The sequence below is a fragment of the Nannospalax galili genome, unplaced genomic scaffold, assembly GCF_000622305.1.
Source record: "Nannospalax galili isolate Female #2095 unplaced genomic scaffold, S.galili_v1.0 scaffold386, whole genome shotgun sequence".
NCBI classification, from domain to species: Eukaryota; Metazoa; Chordata; class Mammalia; order Rodentia; family Spalacidae; genus Nannospalax; species Nannospalax galili.
In genome coordinates, this window is record NW_008356676.1 from 2420952 (window position 1) to 2440052 (window position 19101).

At 37.5% G+C, this 19101-nt stretch overlaps 1 protein-coding gene across 2 annotated transcripts in view; it reads left to right on the forward strand.

The window, feature by feature from the left end:
- Positions 1 to 19101, forward strand: part of Vwa8 (von Willebrand factor A domain containing 8) — a 438392-nt gene that overhangs the window by 183739 nt on the left and 235552 nt on the right. For both annotated transcript variants that reach the window (XM_008854688.3, XM_017794762.2), the window contains exons 18-20: positions 2181 to 2284; positions 5317 to 5423; positions 11690 to 11761. In XM_008854688.3, the coding sequence (XP_008852910.1) occupies positions 2181 to 2284; positions 5317 to 5423; positions 11690 to 11761 (283 nt within the window). The remainder of the gene's footprint in view (positions 1 to 2180; positions 2285 to 5316; positions 5424 to 11689; positions 11762 to 19101) is intronic.

Genomic DNA, 19101 nt, shown 5'->3' on the forward strand with positions numbered 1-19101 from the left:
TAGACTCCTTTGGGCTTTTCACTTTAACTATAAGTCTAATAGATGTTAATAATTGCTTTTAAAGACCTTTGAAAAATATTTGATTCTATTTATAAAACTTGCCTAAACTACTTTCAAACTTTGAAACCATATAAATATATATAAAATAATTAACCTACATCTTATGATCAATTTTTTTAAAATATAGGATAGACCATAAGCATCTTAAATATTCTAATACTGTTTGTAAATTTAAGAATTCAAATAAATTAATTCACTATACACTAAAAGTAAGATTAGCTGATAGCTGTTATGCCCCTCAGACTTGTTCTGTCAGTCTGAGTTTTTTTGTTTGTTTTTGAAACAAGGTCTCCCTTTGTAGTTCCTGAACTTGCCATCCTTAGCCTCAGCCTTGGTATTGTGGGGATTACTGGTGTATATGTCCACATTGGCCTTTTCAGACTTAGTATTGCATCCCTCCTCCCATGTCTGCTGTCCTCTAGACTGTAAACCAAAATCTGGAAGTGTTTCAGTATAGGACCATTGTGAGATGTATTGGTAGACTATGTAATGTCAGAGATGTACAAAATAGTCTACAGCCATATCACCCTGAACACACCTGACCTTGACAGAGATGTACAAAAATAGCAAACAAGTCAGTGAGTGTTCCCTACCAGTCCAGGTGGTCTGATGGATAGTCATAGAAATGTCCCTGAAGGGCCTGATAGTCCCAGACTGTGAGACAGTGGTGAGAGAAAGGATGGGCAAGATTCTAGAACAAGGACTCAAGAAACAGAAAAAAAAAAAAAAAAAAAAAAAAAAAAAATCCACAACAAAAGGGGATCCCAAAAGGACAGTGATTAGGTTTGGAAACTAAAGTAAGGGCTTGATTTTCAACAAGGCTGTGATCTTAGAAGGCGATGAAAAGCTCAGGATACCATTCCATACCTGTAATCCTAGCACTTGGGAGGCTGAGGCTAGCCCTACATAGAGATATCTTACCTCAAATAAGCAAACAAACAGAAAAGCACTGTGATGAAAAGTCAGCAATGGCTAACAGGTAAGTCTAGAATGCTGAACTCATAAACTGCGAGCCTCGTAATATATAAATTACCCTGTGATACTATAGGACCAAAACGAGGCAGTAGGCAAGAAACACTGTCAGGAATGCAGTTTGGAATCTTACATGGACAGGGACTGTTACCCACAATTCTTTATACTTTCATGTGCTTTCTGGCTCATGCTAACTTTTCCATGATAAGAGTTTATTCTCAAGCCTAGGGAACCATCACCAAAGATTTAGTGCTGTGTGAAACTTAAATCAGAATGGTATTTGCCAGGCCTGGTGGCACATGCCTCTAGTCTCAGCATTGGGGAGGCAAAGGCAGGCTAATCTCTGTGAGTTCAAGGCCAGCCTGGTCTACATAGTGAGTTCCAGGCCAGCTGGGGCAACAGGGAGACATGTTTCAAAAAGACCCCCACCCCCCAAAAATTAGAATGGTATACTTAGTGTGTTTATTTAGAACATTGCATCACATGGCAGTTAGTTTATATGAGCACAGTACAGGTAATCATTGATTAAAGATCATTTCTGTGGGTTCACCAGGATCATAAATTCTATACATACTTTTCTTTGTATAGAAGGTAAACTTCCATGTGCCAACCACATAGTGCTTACAGTATGTTTGAGTTAAAGAATGTCTATCACTTACCAGATTGTTGTTTTAACAACATATTTATAAAACAGATAGATACTTTTTAATGGAAGGAAATGTGAAGCTAAATAGTCCTTCATTCAGTAATTTGTTTCAGAAAATAAAGAAAACTTATTAATCCATCTAAATTAGTAATTGCCATTCTAGAGCACATTAGGATCTTGCTGTCTTATCTACTTAGATGTATGAGGTATACAAAATCCTCTTATGAAAGCAAATTATTTGTCATAATCTGTTAAATGCATATTGCTAATCAGAAATGAGCTTACTAAAGGAAGTTCCACAAACATGTAATTTATACACACTTTGAATTTATTCTGAAATTTTGTATGCTTTAGATTTTATAGATCCATACTGTTTCTCCTTAATTGGTTGTAATTAGTAAAGGTGTGTGTGTGTGTGTGTGTGTGTGTGTGTGTGTGTGTGTTGATACTTAAGAGCCAAAGAAAGTGTTGACTTTATCATACCTCACCTCCCCCTCACTAGGTTCTTACCAAGCCTTGCTAGGTCAGCACTGGAGAAAAATCTGGCAGATGCTGCAATAGAAATAAATACTGATAATCTGGAACCAGAACCTGAGAATTACAAATGTGAGTACTTGACATGGTTCTTTTTTATATGATGTAACAATCATTAAATATCCTGTGCTCTTAATTTCAATGAAAACATTTTTGTTTATCCCATTTTGTTTTATGAATTGCACTGAAATTAGTGTTACTTTGAAAGCTATTCTACAAGCTAAATTTTTGAATATTTACTTTATTTCAGTAAATACCAGAAGACCTCTCCCCACCATGAAGGGTCACAATTAACACTAATATATTAAAAGTTTTGAGAATTTTTGTTGTAAATCAACTTTTGTAATTATGACAAATATATTTTTCCAGAGATATTTCACTATACAGTCTAGAATTCTGACACTCAAAGTTTTCTATTCTTCAATTAGAGCACAGTGAGAGTGTTCCCATTTTTAAATGTAATTACTAGCCTTGAAACATCCAATGTGTGACCACTCTCTGAAAGGATTCTAATGGCTTCCTTTGTAATTGGTGTTTTTAATAATTGTAGCTACACTGAACTAACGATTTGGTGTTAAGGAAATTAGATGACTTTTTTAGAGTAAAATTATAAATTTGATATACTGATAGATCTAAATAGATATGCAGAAGAAACTCAAAGAGACAGATTAACCGGGACTTACTATTTTTTCTCAACATCTTCATCTTATTTATTTTATTTTGGTTTTTAATAGCACATATTACTTATACATAATGGATTTCATCATCGCATCTTCACACATGATAAATCATTTTGCTCATATTCTTCCCCCATTATCCTGCTCCCACTCTCACTGATCCCCTTCCTAGTCCCAACTATTACCCCTTCTGCATTTCTATCTTTTTTAATGACTCCATGAGTTTCATTATGGTTGCTTACAGGAACAGGGATGAAGGTGTTGTTTATTGGAGCATGGGCACCTTAACAGTGACTAAGCCACTGAAGAAAACGTATTTCCCTCCAGCATCAACCATGGAGAGACTCTTAGTTATTTAATTGAACTGTTAACACATTGAACTGTGTTATTCATACTGTAGATTGCTCAGTCCTGGCCAGTGTCAGCAGTGTTTGTCTGAGCTTCCTCTACAGGGTGACCTAAGTGAGCAGATTTTTCACTTCACTGGTCATTCATCTTTAAAGCCAGTGGTCTCATGGAGAATTCATTTACTTTCCCTCTCCTTGTTAAGAGTCCATCCTCACTAAACAATTTCTTCATGACTTGGCTTTTCATTCAGGTCTCTCCAAAATAACATGATGATGGTGGTCAGGGTAGCATGGTCCTTTGAAAGATACACTTTATTTTGTAGTGCCATATTTTGTAATTCCAGCTTTTTATCAGAACATATGTTTAATATTTTCCTGAAAGTTAGATTTACCCTCAGTTTTTGTGACAAAATCAAGTTTTGAGCCTTCAAGTCTAACAACTTTGGCAAACTTATTAGAAGATAGCCAGCCTGCTTTCCCCCAGTGTTTTCCTTTCTAGTTAAATATTATCACTAAACATGTTTCATTGAGCTTAACTGTTCTAAAGCCCTGTATCTATGAATGACAGTGTTCTGTAACTGAACTCTAAAGGTTCTTGTTTGAACCTGATATAACGTGTGTTGTCTCAGCACGTAGGCGTGTAAGTTGATGCACTGCCACATTCCTGCACTTTTCCTTTGTGGATTTATACTGGGGCTTCTTTAAAGATCTGACAGTAGTAAATAAAGAGTAAGTTCTCAGTGTGACAGAGTATGGTTTTTCTTCCCTATGGTACTTGTAAATAAAAGGAAAGCAGCAAGGATCCACTGAAGGGAGAATTTAAGATCTGTGGTTACTCTGCTAAAGGTGACAGTGCAATTATTTTTAGTTCAAATCACTCCTAGCACTTTATAGAAGCAAATGTCACTTTTGCCCCTTGTCTTTCAAAATTGTTAGCACAAAAATAGCTTTCAAGAGGAGAAACAAATGGCAAGTTTCTTACTTGAAGTAGGAAAAAAAAAAGATGAGTGAATTATTTAGGGATTGTATTGTGTTTCTTCTTGTTAGGGTATTTCCACAGGATGGAATATTATTTGGAATCAAAGGATTAACATGCTGAACTTGAAGAATGTCATACTAGACTAAGTTCTATTTTAAGATCTACTCATACAAGCTGGATGATTTTAGGCAAATTATTTAACTTATGTTTTTAGTTTCCTCACTAATTTTTGTTGCATTATTGAGTTAGTTGAAATTATATGATTAATCTCTTATTGAGAGATGGTATGTTAAAAGTCCTAGGTGAATGTTAACTTTTGTTACTGTGGTCAGTAATATTATAACACTAACTACTATGATTAATTTTGCTAGTATTCTTGCAAAATGTCAATGTGATAAGTATCTGGTGTCTCTACAGAATATATATGAGAGATGTTCCCTGGCACCTAAAATTTTGTTTTTCATTTCCTTGCTTCAAAGACCTCATAATCTACTGTAGGCCAGGTTCTTTAAAGCAAACAGTGAACAATACAATAATAATCATTGCAGAATAATTTTGTAGAGTACAAGTTCCCAATCTAGCTGGATATCAAAATAAGCAGGGTATGTATATGAAAATATTGATCTTCTGGACCATCCCGGAGAATAATAGTTCAAGGAATTTGGCTTGGGTTGTTGGTTCATTTACATCTTTGGCTAGTGCTCCAGAGAATTTTCTCATGGGGATTTTTTAATGTGTGGGTCTTAGAAGATGACATTCAGGACACTTAGGATCGTTTGAAGATGTATTTAGCTTATCTATATGTTGTAGTCTCTGAAAAAGTTTATTAAAGTGGCATAACTCTTTTGGTTTTTACTTTTTCTCAATTATGTGCACACATATGTTGTTGCCATATATTTTATTTTCAATAAAATCATTATGTTCTGCACTATTTTAAGCTGTGTGTAGATCTGTGGTGTGCTAGTCTATTCTTTAGCTCTCCCTGGAGAGCTCACAGTGTTGTGGAAGCTGACTTGCCTTGTAGGTTGGGCAGACCTGGCTTCTCTGGATATTTGTAAGACATTGTGATCACTAATTCTCTGTCCTGTATGAAATACTCAGGTGAAATAGTATCTGGATCTCTGAGGATTGGCACTGTCAGTGCACCTGTATACAATGCCCACGAGAAAATGAAAGTGCCCGATGTTCTCTTCTATGACAATGTTCAGGTAAGGGCATTGCTTTGTGCTCTTGGGTTAATTACCACATTATAGTAGTTAATGCTGACCCAGATGACATTGATGCTTAATTATAGCTGTGATTTCCGGAATTCAATTCAGGTAAGGCGAAATGAAATGCTGCCATGTCTTTAATTATAGAGCTTAAAATACAAGACTTAAAATTCTTTCCAATGGTACTTCAAAATTAGAGGAGTTGCTGCTGTGATTTTTAAAAAAAAACTTATTTATTTGTATTTTATGTGTATGAGTGCTTTGCCTGCATGTAGTAAGTGTATCATGTGCATTCAGTGCCCTCAGAGGGTGCTGAATCCCTTAGAACTGGAGTTATCGACTTGTTAGCTTCCATTTGGGTGCTGAGAATAGACCCTGGGTCCTCTGGAAGAGTAGCCAGTGCTCTTTACCACTGAGCCATTTCTCTAGCCCCACTGCTATGATTTTAAATATATTACTAAATTAAAACAGCAGTGCTCATTCTTTTCTTTGCTTATTAGTGAAATCATTTCTATAGTTCAAAGAGGAATGTATCCTTTCCCTAATGTTCCTTCACTTTTCCAGAAAATTCCCAGTATTTCTTTTCTTTGCTATTTTTTTAATATTTTTATTTTTATTTTATTTTTATTTTGTGTCTATGAGTATATTGCCTGAGTATATTTATTTTGTGTCTATGAGTATATTGCCTGCATGTATGTGAGTGCACCTGTGTCATGCAACGTCGCCACGGAGGTCAAAAGAGGGCTTTGGATTTCCCTTGAACTGGAGTTAAGGACGGTTCATAGCCACCATGTGGTGCTGGGAATCGAACCCAGGTCCTCTGCAAGAGCAGTCAGTGCTCTTACCTGTGCTGAGCCATCTCTCCAGCCCCTCCTTCCTTTTTTTGGGCAAGGTATGACAGAGATTTCCGTCTTACGGACTAACCAATAATCATGGATTGTCTACAAAGACAAGTTTTACCTAGAAAGCTTTATTATAATTACAGACATTCATTTCAATAAGTTTTTTTAGTGAAATTTCTTTTTTTTTTTAGTGTTTTCAAGACAGGGTCTCTCTGTAGACACAGCTAGTCACTACAGAAACCAGACTGGCCTCGAACTCAAAGATCTGCCTGCCTCTGCCTCCCGAGTGCTGGGAATAAAGGTGTGCACCACCATGCCTGGCTATATATTTCTTTTATAATAAAAGCACACTAATTTTTTTGTAATTTTTAGTTAATAATCTGTATGTAGATAATATTTACAAATTATGTTAGAATCTTGCTATTTTTACCATATTAAGGAGTTAACAAAAATTAAAATTTCTTTTCTCCAATCTTATTTGTTATTCAATGAATATTGTAATTTCTATCCCTAAGTAATATTAATAGTAAAGAAGGTAAAATTTAGACAAATTCTTCTTTGTCACTGAAAATATTTACTTATCAAAACTATAATTATTTCTAGTATAATGAAAAGCATAGTGCTGCTTTTGTTTTTTATGTTTTACAATCAGTTAACTATTGTAGGCTTACTTTTTCTTTAGGAACATTAGTACTCTTGCATAATCAGTAAACAAAGGAACAGAAAATAAAGTTATTTAGATTTAAGGAACAAGCTCGTATTCACAAAATAAAGACAAAAGCTTGATAAGAAGGAAAAATGTTTTGAAGTATTGATGGTATCACATTCTAACCCTGCTGTAGAAAGGGGGGGAAACAACAAAACAAAACGAATCAGAAAACTGTTATAAGTGACAGTTGAAAAACTAATGTAGTGAGGTTGACAAGACTTGACAGCATGTAAGAATATAGGAATTCAGTAGGAAGGACCATTGTGGCCTCAAACATAGTGTCTGTTGCCATGGTGCTTGTGACAAAGGCACTGAGGATGAGGGGACTGCAGTGAACTTTACACAGAGGCCCGGAGGGACTTGGTGTAACCTGTCTCCAAATGTTCCTACTCCTCTTGAAGTGTAATGAATCAGCCGTTAATGAACAATTTTAGCTGCAGCAGGTCTGGGGACTGTGACTTGATACAATTTGCTTTTGTTGTACTGTTTCCTTTCTACTGCATGCCATCCCCCAAACAGGAATCTTCAGTGTCCCTTACTGATTCAGGTGTACCTGAGCTGTCTTTCCTGTGATGTCTTCTTTCCACATTGCATTTAAACTGATCTTTAAAATGTGTTTTCCTTGTCCTTTCTTTATCTGGTATCTCCATCAAATAGCAAAGTGACTAGAACATGGTAACTGCTGGATAAATCTGTGTTGAGGGAATGAAAAGGGATGAATAAGGGAGATGGGGTCTGGATTTAGCTCAGTGGTAGAGCACTTGCCTAGCAAGCACAAGGCCCTGGTTCAGCCCTCAGCTCTCGGGGAAAAAAAAATAGCCGCAACAACAAAACATAAAAAAAAAAAAAAAAAAATGGATCAGTAAGATTTTGAGTGCTCATTTTAAGCAGTATTATTTCATTAAATCTTTCACTAATGAATATTACAGTTGTAATAAATAGGAGAAACTGGAAGAACGGGAAATTAATTGCTTTTTTTATAAGTCCAAGGAGCTTTAGACCTGAAAAAAAATACTACGAGAGATTAAAATGTATACACGGGGCTGGAGCAATGGCTCAGTGGTTAAGAGCGCTGACTGCTCTTGCAGAGGACCGGGGTTCAGTTCCAAGCACCCACATGACAGCTAGCAACTGTCTGTAACTCTAGTTCCAGGGATTCCAATGCCCTCTTCTGACTTCTGTGGGCATTGTGTGACATGGGTGCCCTTACATATATGCAGGCAATACACTCATACACATGAAATAAAAATAATTTAAAAAATAAACACTCATAAAAATAAAAAATAAAATGTATACACAAGCATATACACTCCAGCATTCAAGATGTTTTTAATTAAAATCTAATGGAAGGTACAAGGTGATAAGTACACTTGGCTACCACATAGTGTGAAGGAGGTTTATGTAGATTATCATGGTAATGTCAAGGAGGCAGTAGTCCCTGATTGGAAAGATCTCAAAAACCTGGTTAACCAGACAAAGCTAGGAAAGTCACTTGGGCAGAGACTGGCATTTGTAAAGCCCTGGTTAAATGGGAGAGTTAATCTCTTAGGAAGCCTCATTGTAAGTAATCTTCACTGGCACAGAGCTGAGGTTGCAAGTGGAAAAGTATCAAGTGATGAGGCTGGTGTGTGAGGAAAAGATGGCATTTTCTGGTCTTCACTAAGGTAGGAATTGGGATCCTTTTTGTTAGTAAGGAAACCAGTGGAAGCTTTTAAGCACATTTGTACTTTTGCTAACTAGTTATTCACTCTCTAATGTTGTTCAGTTGTTAGAAATCAGAGATACTAGGTCAGTGGTTGTTGAAATAGTCTAGGTGAAAGTTGAGAAAAATCTGAATTAAATAAGGCAGTGATAGGGACAGAATGGAGTGGACACATTACAGGACCTTTTATGTGGTAGAAATCATGGAGCTTTGCTTTAGAGGAAAGATAAACATTTTCTCTCAGGGAGCAGCACTGTATCTGGTGGAAAAGCAAACCAAAGAGTAAACAGAATGACTAATTTGTGCCCATGTTGGGAAGGAATATAGTGTGGCTGAAGGAGAGTGCTGGGAGAGGAGACTGCGCCCGCACAGGGACAGGAGGAGCAACCACTGTTCCTAAAGTACTAAGAACATTTAAGCAGCTTTGGACAAATGAAGGGGCAAGGACTCTGAACAAAGCAGCAGCTCTGCTATCTGTGAAGAGCACATCTGCCCCAAGAAGGACTGAAGTTCAGAAGCTGGATTGGCTGCTGAGAATCCAGGCCAGAGATGATGAAAGCCTCAACTCTGCACTGTGCCAACAGAAAAGAGGGGACAGACACTGTTTTTTTGTTTTGTTTTGTTTTCTGTGGTTTTTCTGGTGTGGGGGGAGGGGCTTGATAGCTAAGACTTGGCTTTTTTTTGTTTGGTTGGTTTTCTTTGTTTTTTTTAAATTTTATTTATTATTTTTATTTTATGGGTATACACATATTGCCTGCATGTAGGTAAGTGCACCTATGTCGTCCATTGCCCAGGGAGGTCAGAAGAGGCTATTGAATCCCCTAGGACCGGAGTTACAGACAGTTGTTAGCTGCCATGTGCGTGCTGGGATTCAAACCTAGGACTTCTGCAAGAACAACCAGTGTTCTTAACCGCTGAGCCATCTCTCCAGCCCCAAGACTTGGCTTTTAAATGGATCTCTGTAACAGAGGAGCAAGGTCTGCAGAGTTTGATCAGGTGGAAGAAAATTATCCTTATTAATCAGGGGAAAAGATACAGGATGAACAAGGAAGTTGAAGAGCAAGGAATGAGTTAAGGTTCAGATGTGTTGAATTTGGGAAACTGGAGAATAACAAGTGGTTCTGTCATCACAGAGAAATCCTACTGTTTGAAGATCAGCGTGGAGTTAGGAACTGGGACCAAGTGGTGGGTGAAGGAATCTAAGAAGCTTGGAGCTCTTTAAGTGCAGGGCTGCAGCTCTGCACACATCCCTGACCTGACCTCAGGAATCCACTTAGGCACAACCCTCTGTCATGTACTGTGACTCCAAAGGAAAGCAGGTAGAAAGATGATGAGAATAAACAAAGGAAAGAACCACTGAAAATTTGTTAGAAGTTGCCTGAAGACTCAAGAAGGACCAGACTTAAGCTAGGAATTACCTTGGAGTAACCTTGGGCTTGACCAAGTCTTGTTTGTTTGAATAATCTGGTTAGATGTAATAAGGGTGGAAAGTAGGAGGATGTGAGAATAGTAAAGAGGAGAAGCGAGCACACATAGTTTAGATGAGTTTTTGGGGTTGCCTGGCTGTGCAAATTCTTCTTAACACTTTTTCTATTCCTCATGCCAATTGTTTTAGGAAGAACTTAGTGTCTTGACTTTGCCACTGACTTTGCCATTTAATGAAAAGGAAGCAGTCTCCAGACTATATTACCTCCAGGACCCAGATTAAAATGATTTTCTAGGACTTCCTTTCAGAGGGTAACCAAATACCTGTTTGCTTTTAGGGCAGTCTTTATTTTACACTGTTGATCTAATGCCTCTTAACTGTTTTTTGGAATGTTCTAGAATGATATTTGACTTTAGACCTTGTTAAAACTTTAGCTCCCCCGTGTATTTTAAGAAAATTAAAAACTACCAAGATGCTCATTATTCTCAAAGGAGGGGAGGAACTTTCTTAGTTTTTATTTCTAAGAAAGAAACTGAAAAAAATTAAAGTATTGCAGAATTAACAAGTTTAAAAAAATCTGGATGTCAAAAAAATCAAATTTAAGCCAGGCATGGTGATGTATGCCTTTAATTCCAGCACTCAGGAGGCAGAGGCAGGCAGATCTCTGTGAGATTGAGCACAGTCTGGTCCATATATCAGGTTTCAGGCCATCTGGAGCTAGAGGGAGACCTTGTCTCAAAAAAAGACCAAAAAAAAAAAACAACAACAACAACAAAAAAAGTCAAATCCAGAGAAGAAAATAAAATGCTAGAAACTATCTGTAGCCTATGTGCAATATAAAAGGTTAACTTGCCTTTTTAAAAAATAGGGAACTTCAGCATATGGGAGGTTATTAGTGATCTGATGCAGAAAGCCAAGAGAAAGTAACAGGGATATTAACTGTGCTGGGATGTAGCTCTTCCGACAGTCCCTGTGAGCCTTTGTAACCTACTTATGGGTGTCCTATTTTTCAAGATACAAAAAAGCAACGTAATTTCCTCTGTGGCTATTGTGAGCGACTTTAATCTTACTCTTTCATTATATTGTGTCATAATTCAAATGAAAATCCATAGAAGGTAAACAGTATATTTTTTAATTCTAAAACTGTACACAGTTTTGAAGGTAATAGTTAAGAACCTGAGTCTAAAATGGAGATGTCTGTTTTTGCTAGCTTTTGTTTATTTACATCAACAGGTGTCAATTTAAATATTACATTAAATTATAAGCCAATTCTATGATTTAAATAAAAATACTTGAATTACAAAACTTGTTTCTATTTTTGGTCAGTTGCTTGCACTTGCTCAAATGAGCTGTTCGATGTTTTCAAAATCAGTGACCTAATTGAGTATTTAACTTATGTATATCCACATCATTAAATATGTTTTTAATTCCAATCAATTAAGTATTCTTTCATATTAGATGTTCTGCATCCTAAGATGATATCTATATAGCTTTCTTTTTTTAATTTCAAAGGTTATTTTATTTTTTTTCTGTGTAGCTTTCTTATTTGACCTTGACTGTGTCTTTTTTTTTTTTTTTCTCTAGCACATGCTAGTGATGGAAGACATGCTCAAAGATTTTGTCCTTGGAGAACACTTACTATTGGTTGGTAACCAGGTGAGTTAGGGCTGGAAGCCAGGCACTAGTGAGTAAATGGCAGTTTCAGAAGTGTAAGTGTCTTCTTTATTTGGAATAAGTATTTGGAAATGACTCTCCTCTGCCCCCCGCCCAATGATATATTTAAATTTAAAACATGAAGCTCTATACCTTAAAAAAACAAGTAGTTTGGGGACTGGAGAAATGACTCAGTGGTTAAGAGCATTTGCTGCTCTTGCAAAGGACCCAGGTTCATTTCCTAGCATTCACATGACTAACAATCATCTGTTTTGTAACTCCAGTTCCAGGGGAATCCAATGCCCACTTCTGACCTCTGCAGGCATTGCATGACATGGGCACACTTATACATATGAATGAACTCATACACATAAAATAAAAATCATAAAATATTTCTTAAAAAAACCAATTAGTCTGTACTTTCCAAGTCTCAGAATTATCTCAATGTTAAATCAGTCTTCACTCAGTCTCCCGTCATCCTGACATTCTGCCTCATAAGTGTCTGTACTTTCCCATGTCTGCTACCCTAGCCCTGCTCATCATCACCTGCATTGCAGAAAGAGTTTGCCCTATAGCCGTACTCCCTATAGACTCCCTAAGCTGCTCTCTGCTCTGCAACTGCGTTGATACACGTGACACTCCTGTGCTTAAATCTTTTTGCTGTAGTTAGTTCAGATACAGTGCAAGTCTTCAGTATGCTAGACAGTCCTGTCAGTTCCCACCTCTACTCACTGCCCCAGCCTGGGCTTTGGCGTGTCCTCTCTTAGTTTGTGTTGCCTTGAGCCACTCTACTCTTCCTCCAGTTTCTTATCTCTGTCCTAACCCCTGGGAGGGAGACTTTCCCTTGCCCATAACTGAACTAGGTTCCCTTGCATCTACTCCCTCTATCCTTTTTTTCATACTAGTTTTGTGATGTTGTATTTCCTGTATAGAGACTGTCCTCCCAACTTGTCTATACCACACCCCAACAAGAACCATGTTTCTCTTGTCCATTTCTGTCCTGGGTTCCTAGCACATTCCTGCTACATAGTAGAGATATATTCAGTATATGTTTATGTAGGTATTGGATGGGCACTAAATATTTAGAATGTTCTGATAACTTGCCCAAATGAATGTCAGACCTAAAATGAATAGCACTTTTGGTTTTTAAAAAATTGGTCTTAAGGGCAATGAGAAGTTTGGCCTTTATTTTTCTTTCTCTTCTGTTTTTCTATTTATAGAAATACATGTTCTTTGTAGAGTGAGTCTCTCAAACTTACAATTAAAATGCTTTATAGTTTTATTAGTAATAGTATATGTGTACGTGTATACGCAGGGCAATTGGAGGTGTGCACACACCACAGAGCATGTGTAGAACGTGTTCTTTCGTTTTTTAAACAGTCTCTCTCTTTGTACTCCAGGCTGGCTGGCCCACAATCTTCTGGGAGATTTTCTTGTTTCTATCTCCCATCCCACTGTACGAGTGTGGGTTTATAGATGTACACTACCACATCTAACTTTTTTACATAGGTTCCAGGAATTAAACTCAACCCATCAGGCTTGCTCAGCTAGTGCTTTGACTGCTCAGCCAGGTCATTGGCCTACAATTTAAAAAAAAAAAATTTAAATAAAAATTAACCTGCAGTTAAGGCATAGATTTGAAATTTAGTGCCTAAAGGCCAAGTAGTGACTCTCCTGCATATGAACGTATGACTCTGGGCGAATTGCTTATCTTACTGAGGCCCAGCTTCCTCCTGTTCAACCTGAGAATTAAAAATAGGATATGCTTGGTTGGGTTAATGTAAGGATGGCATGTGATAATGGGAAGTACTCTGCACAGTGCTTAGCTCTGCCAGCCAAAAATAAAACCTATGTGTCACTGGAAAGTTTTAAAGCATTTCATCATCCTCTTGGTTCAGACTTTTCTAAATAAGAATTAAACATAAAATAATAAATACTCCAGCCAGGCGTGGTGGTGCACGCCTTTAGTCCCAGCACTCGGGAGGCAGAGGCAGGCAGATCTCTGTGAGTTCAAGGCCAGCCTGGTTTACATAGTTCCAGGACAGCTAGGGCTACAGGGAGACCCTGTCTCATAATAATAATAATAATAGTAATAATAAATACTCCATGGTTATTTTTTTACTATTTAAAATGTCCCATGTAGTTTGTTTATTAGACGATCACTTTTCCTGATAAGTTTTTCCATCAGAGGGGGATAGTGAAGAACAGTTGATAGCCTGTGGTCCTTGATGTTGAAACCCTGAAAGCCCAGGTCTCATCTCACTGAAAAACAATGAGTTTGCTCATTTAAGCCCATAAAGCCCAGAGTGCTTAATAGTCTTTTTGTTACTTAAACCTTGGTACGCTTGGTGTGTCCTTTTCACAATCCCTGCTGTCACAGGAATGGCCTCAGGCACTGAGATGGCTGGCATCTCAGCAATAGCTGATCACCATGGCAAAGAGAGCAGACTGGGAATATTGGGCACTGGAGCTCCTGGGATAGTTATTCTGAAGAGGAAGAACTCAAAATGAAGGTTCTTGGAGGTCAGTGTGTGACCCTGAAGTTGTTTTAAAGCATCTTAGCTGGTGCTGGTGCTCTAAGGGTGTGTTGAGTGGGTGCGGGTAGTGGTAGTTTATATGAACTGAGGGTATGCTCAGTGATAGAGCAGTTGACTGTTTTGCACAAGTCCTTGAGTTTGAACCCCGTCATCACACACACACAAACACACACACACACACACACACACACGATTTTTTGCTTTTATATTGAACTGATAATAGAGTTGAGTTTTATGAGAGTCTAGGTTAATGTGGAAGTTAGCACCTGTCCAGTAACCACAGACAGGTAGCAAATTCTAACTCTTGAAGACTGAGGGGAGCCAAGGAAGGTGATGTGGAACAGAGGTTTTGTTTCTGCTTTCTGATAAATGAAAAAGAGGCTGTGAACACATTTTCAAGTTATTCTGGAGTGCTATAGACTAATGTTGATGTGAAATGGCACACAGTACCTCTTATCTGTTTCTGGTCCCAAAGGAGGATATAAGGCACTAGATCAAAGGAATGGGATGAGTGGGATTGAGGGAAGAGCAGTTCAAGAGCACAGGAGTGAGCCCAGCATCTAGTGAGCATGGGTGTTCCCACTGAATTTCATGGGAACCTGCTGTTGAGCCTACAAATTGAAGATCCTCAAGAGGAGAGTGGTGAGGGGGGCAGGGGTCACATTCCAGCCCTGTCACTGTCTCAGTCTGTGATCAGGACTTCAGAAGATCCTGAAAATAATCAACTGAATTTCTTCTTCTGTAAGCTTGCCACTGCTGAATAAAAGATATGGATTGATTGGCTGGGATATAGGAGAGTAAATAGCTAAGTGGCCCATTCCTCTAGATATGACTGCATAGTCAGAGGACCAGAGGCTGGCAGCATTATCACTGGAACTGAATAATTGCGTTAAATTCCTAGTGGTAATTAGTTGCTGACTAGAATATAACTAGTTAACTGAAGAACAACCATTCATGCTTACATTTTCCAAGTTAGAAAGGAGAAGTTGGACCATAGTCATGGCCGGTTAAAATCCAAATAGAATTTTATGAACCCTTGAGCCAACTTCAGTTCTGTTCAAACTTGTTTTCAATAGCTACCATCTGTGTCTAGAACAGAGTAAGATTCTGGGGTCAGGTCCAATGTGCTTCCCTTTTGGACGGCTTGAGGGAATATAGAACCACCTGTAGTATTCTTGGTAAAGGTGGGACAAGGGCCCACAGAGGTGGGCTTTGCTAATGACTGGCTGCTGGCTGTGTTCTCCCTTTTTCTGTTCCCTTCTGAACACTGCTCACCCAGAAGAGTTCTTTTTTCAGGGATGTGTGCTTTTGCACCAGGGTAACTAGATACTTCACCAAATGCTCTGAAAAGTGCTCCATTTCTTTGATCAATGGCATTTCTATCATGCTTTCTGTACCTTCCACCCTGTAAAACATGACCACAAAGAAGAGGCAAAGCAAGCGAATGTGTAGGTGGAGGTTGGGGACTGTCGACTCTCAGCTCCGGGTGCTTTTCACTGAAATGCAGAGTGACGGGCATTTTAATCACAGGTTTTCCTTTAAAACTAAATAAATCATTTATGGCAATGATCAGTCTCCTTTCTTTTTCTAAAACATTGATAAATACTCAGAAGAGTCATTTTAAGTGAAGCTTTAGGAATTCGCTATTGGCAGAGAAGTCAGCAGTGAGCTGCCTTAAGTGTGTGCTAAAATATAGTGAATGAGTGCACGCCTTTAATCCCAGCACTTGGGAGGCAGAGGCAGGTGGATCTCTGTGAGTTCAAGGCCAGCCTAGTCTATAATAGTGAGTTCCAGGACAGCTGTGGCTACAGGGAGACCCTGTCTCAAAAAGACCAAAATATATATATATATACATATAAAATGTGTGTGTGTGTGTGTATGTGTGTGTGTGTATAGTGAATGCTCTTTTTTTGTTTGTTTTGTTTTTGAGACAGAGTCTCCCTGTGGCCCCAGCTGAACTGGAATTTGCTGGCTTCTGCCTCCAGAGTGCTAGGATTAAAGTTGTATGCCACTACGCCCAGCCCAATGAATGCTCTTAATATGAACTGTTTGTAGTTAGAAGCAGGCTAGCCAGCCTTCTGCTTAGAAACTAGAACTGACAGAAGTTCATGAAAGAAAGTTTGAGTTGGTATTTTAATTGGAGATATTTCAGATTGTTGTGTTACCAGTGGCAATTTACTGAAAACTTTTTTTTTAATCTATTAAATTTTTTTATATTTTATATGTCTGAGTGTTTTGCCTACTTGTATGTAAGTGCACCCATGTCATGCAGTGCCTGCAGAGGTCAGAGAGGGTGTCAAGTCCCCTGAAACTGGAGTTATAGACAGTTGTTAGCTGCCACAAGGGTGTTGGGACCAAACCTGGGTTCTCTGGAAGTGCTCTTAATTGATGAGCCATCTCTCCAGCCCCACCAGTGGCAAATTTTAAGTAAGAAGAAATGAGAAGAAATAGGTTTTAATTTTGAGGATATCAAAGTTTATCACCTGTATATCACCCAATCCTACCTCTCCCTCATAGATAATATTCTCTTTTCTGTGAGTCTGTAGTGTCAGACAAAACTCACATGGGTAGCTCAAAACATTGGGAAACTCAGAACATATCCACAAACACTACTTGCCAAAGTTAATCAAAATAAAGTAACATGCATCTTATTTTTGACAAAATACTTTTTTTTACTTTATATTTTTTATGTGGGATTTTTGTGGCAGAACACATAATCTTTCCAGTAAATGATGCAGAATTGCTGTTTTTCAACCAAACAGGATAGGTGCCCTGAAATTACATGTTGGATGGTCACTCACTTAGGACCTGACCTGCATGCTGTTGAAGCACGGCTGTGTGCTGTCACGTGCATTATTTTTTACCTCCTGTAATTTCAGTGCTACAGTACCCCCTTCTTGTAATTAGGAGTTTTGTGCTGGTTTTTGGTGTTTTGTTTTGTTTTAATGTTAGCATGACGCTTCATTTAACAGAGATATGGCTATTTGCTTTCTAACCAGTGATGCTTTCTCTATTTTGGTTCTAGCTCAGGAATACAAAGAACAAGCTTCCTAATATCCCCACTTTCTTTTTTTAGAACATTTGTCCATTTGCTACACAAAACATCCACATTGTTAATTTGAGATTATAGAATCAGCCTAAGGGTGTATCATTTCTTTTTAATTACAAAGTCCCTAGGAATAAGCTGTTTGGAAGTAAAAATACTTGAGGTTTGAGAAACAGTTGCATTTTAAACATTTGAAGGGAATACATTTTTGTAGTAGATGCTCTAAAATACCCAGTTACCCTATATAAGGATTATTTTAGAATTTGGTCTATTTTGTTTTAGAAGTCAAAGTTTAATTAGCTCCTTAAGTAGTATCATTGAATTTTTTTGACATTAAACAAAACTTCAAAGCAAGTCACCAAAATTTAGTCTATGCCTAACGAGACACAATTAATTATTAACAATCTCTCCTGCCTGGATGTAGCCTAATAAAATCACCTGCTGGCGTTTGTCAGCGTTTTTTTGTCATTTTAGACCAGATTTTTTTTTGTCATTTTGTCTAATATAGCTACCTCCTATAGTTGTATTCTTAAGTTCTCTTGGTGTTCCGCAGTCCGTAGTCTTTGCCCCGTCAAAGCTCGAATAGCTGTCGTCCTTGTCATATGACTTTCATACAGGATGCCCTCTCTGTCTTTATTTTCCTATTCTTCATGTTTTTATATGACTGATTCTTTAGGTACTCTGTTCGGTTCTGTGGCAATGCCTGATCCATCAGTATAAAACAGATCTTAGAATACACCTCTTCATTTTATTTTCCTGCTAAAATTTAAAAATTGGCCTACTTTCTATCAGATATTATTTACTGTATAAGAACAACCCAACCACCCCCAGTCTGGCTGTACTCCTTTTATAATTCCCGTTCTTTCCAAGTATAGTGTTGTATCTTTTCTTTCTGTACCATGCTTGTCTGCTCCCTCAGCCATTTTCCATGCTGTTTTCCCCTCACCTACAACTATGAAAATCCTGCAACTACAAGAACTCAGATGTTTGGTGCCCTATCAAGCCTTTCTTGTCTCCATAGAGAAATATAATCTTCTTATCCACTGAACTTCATATTATTTCCTCACTATTTTGATTCAACTTTAAGATAGTTGTGATATGTTTATTTCATCAATAATTAAATTTTAAATTTCTTATGAACAAATGATATTTGTATGCTCTACAGTTTCCAGTGTTCTTTATCATTTACTTACTTCTACAACAATCATTTGAGATTATAAAAAAAAAAATTGTGCTTTCCATATATTACCAAAAAGCAGAGAAGTTAAAAAAAAGATTAAAGTAGTTGTCCAAGATCATAGTTTTTTAAAATTATTTATTTAATAACCACATAATTAGAAGAAGCATTTCATTACAGCATTAACATATTCAATAACAATTTCCAGAGCAAAGATGCATCTCTTTCAAAAGTGGCTGTAAATTTTTAAGTTCACAGTAAAATGAATACAGTTATACAATATTGAACTCAGTATCAACCCTGTAAGATATAAAATTGAATGTGTTTTTACCCTGTAAATAAGATCTCCATTTCAAGATATGCTGTTTCCTACATTTTTTAATATTATTCTTTAGTGCAGAAAAGTTCATTTTTAGTGCAATTGACACTCAGATGTTTGCACATGCGTTTCTAATCTCTGTATATCTGATTATTACTAGTCACCGTTAATTTCTGAGCTCCTTGGCACCTGTGTATGTCTATAAAGTGATCAGGTAGATTTCAATGGTAATGTTTATCACCTCTACTAATTAACATGACATAA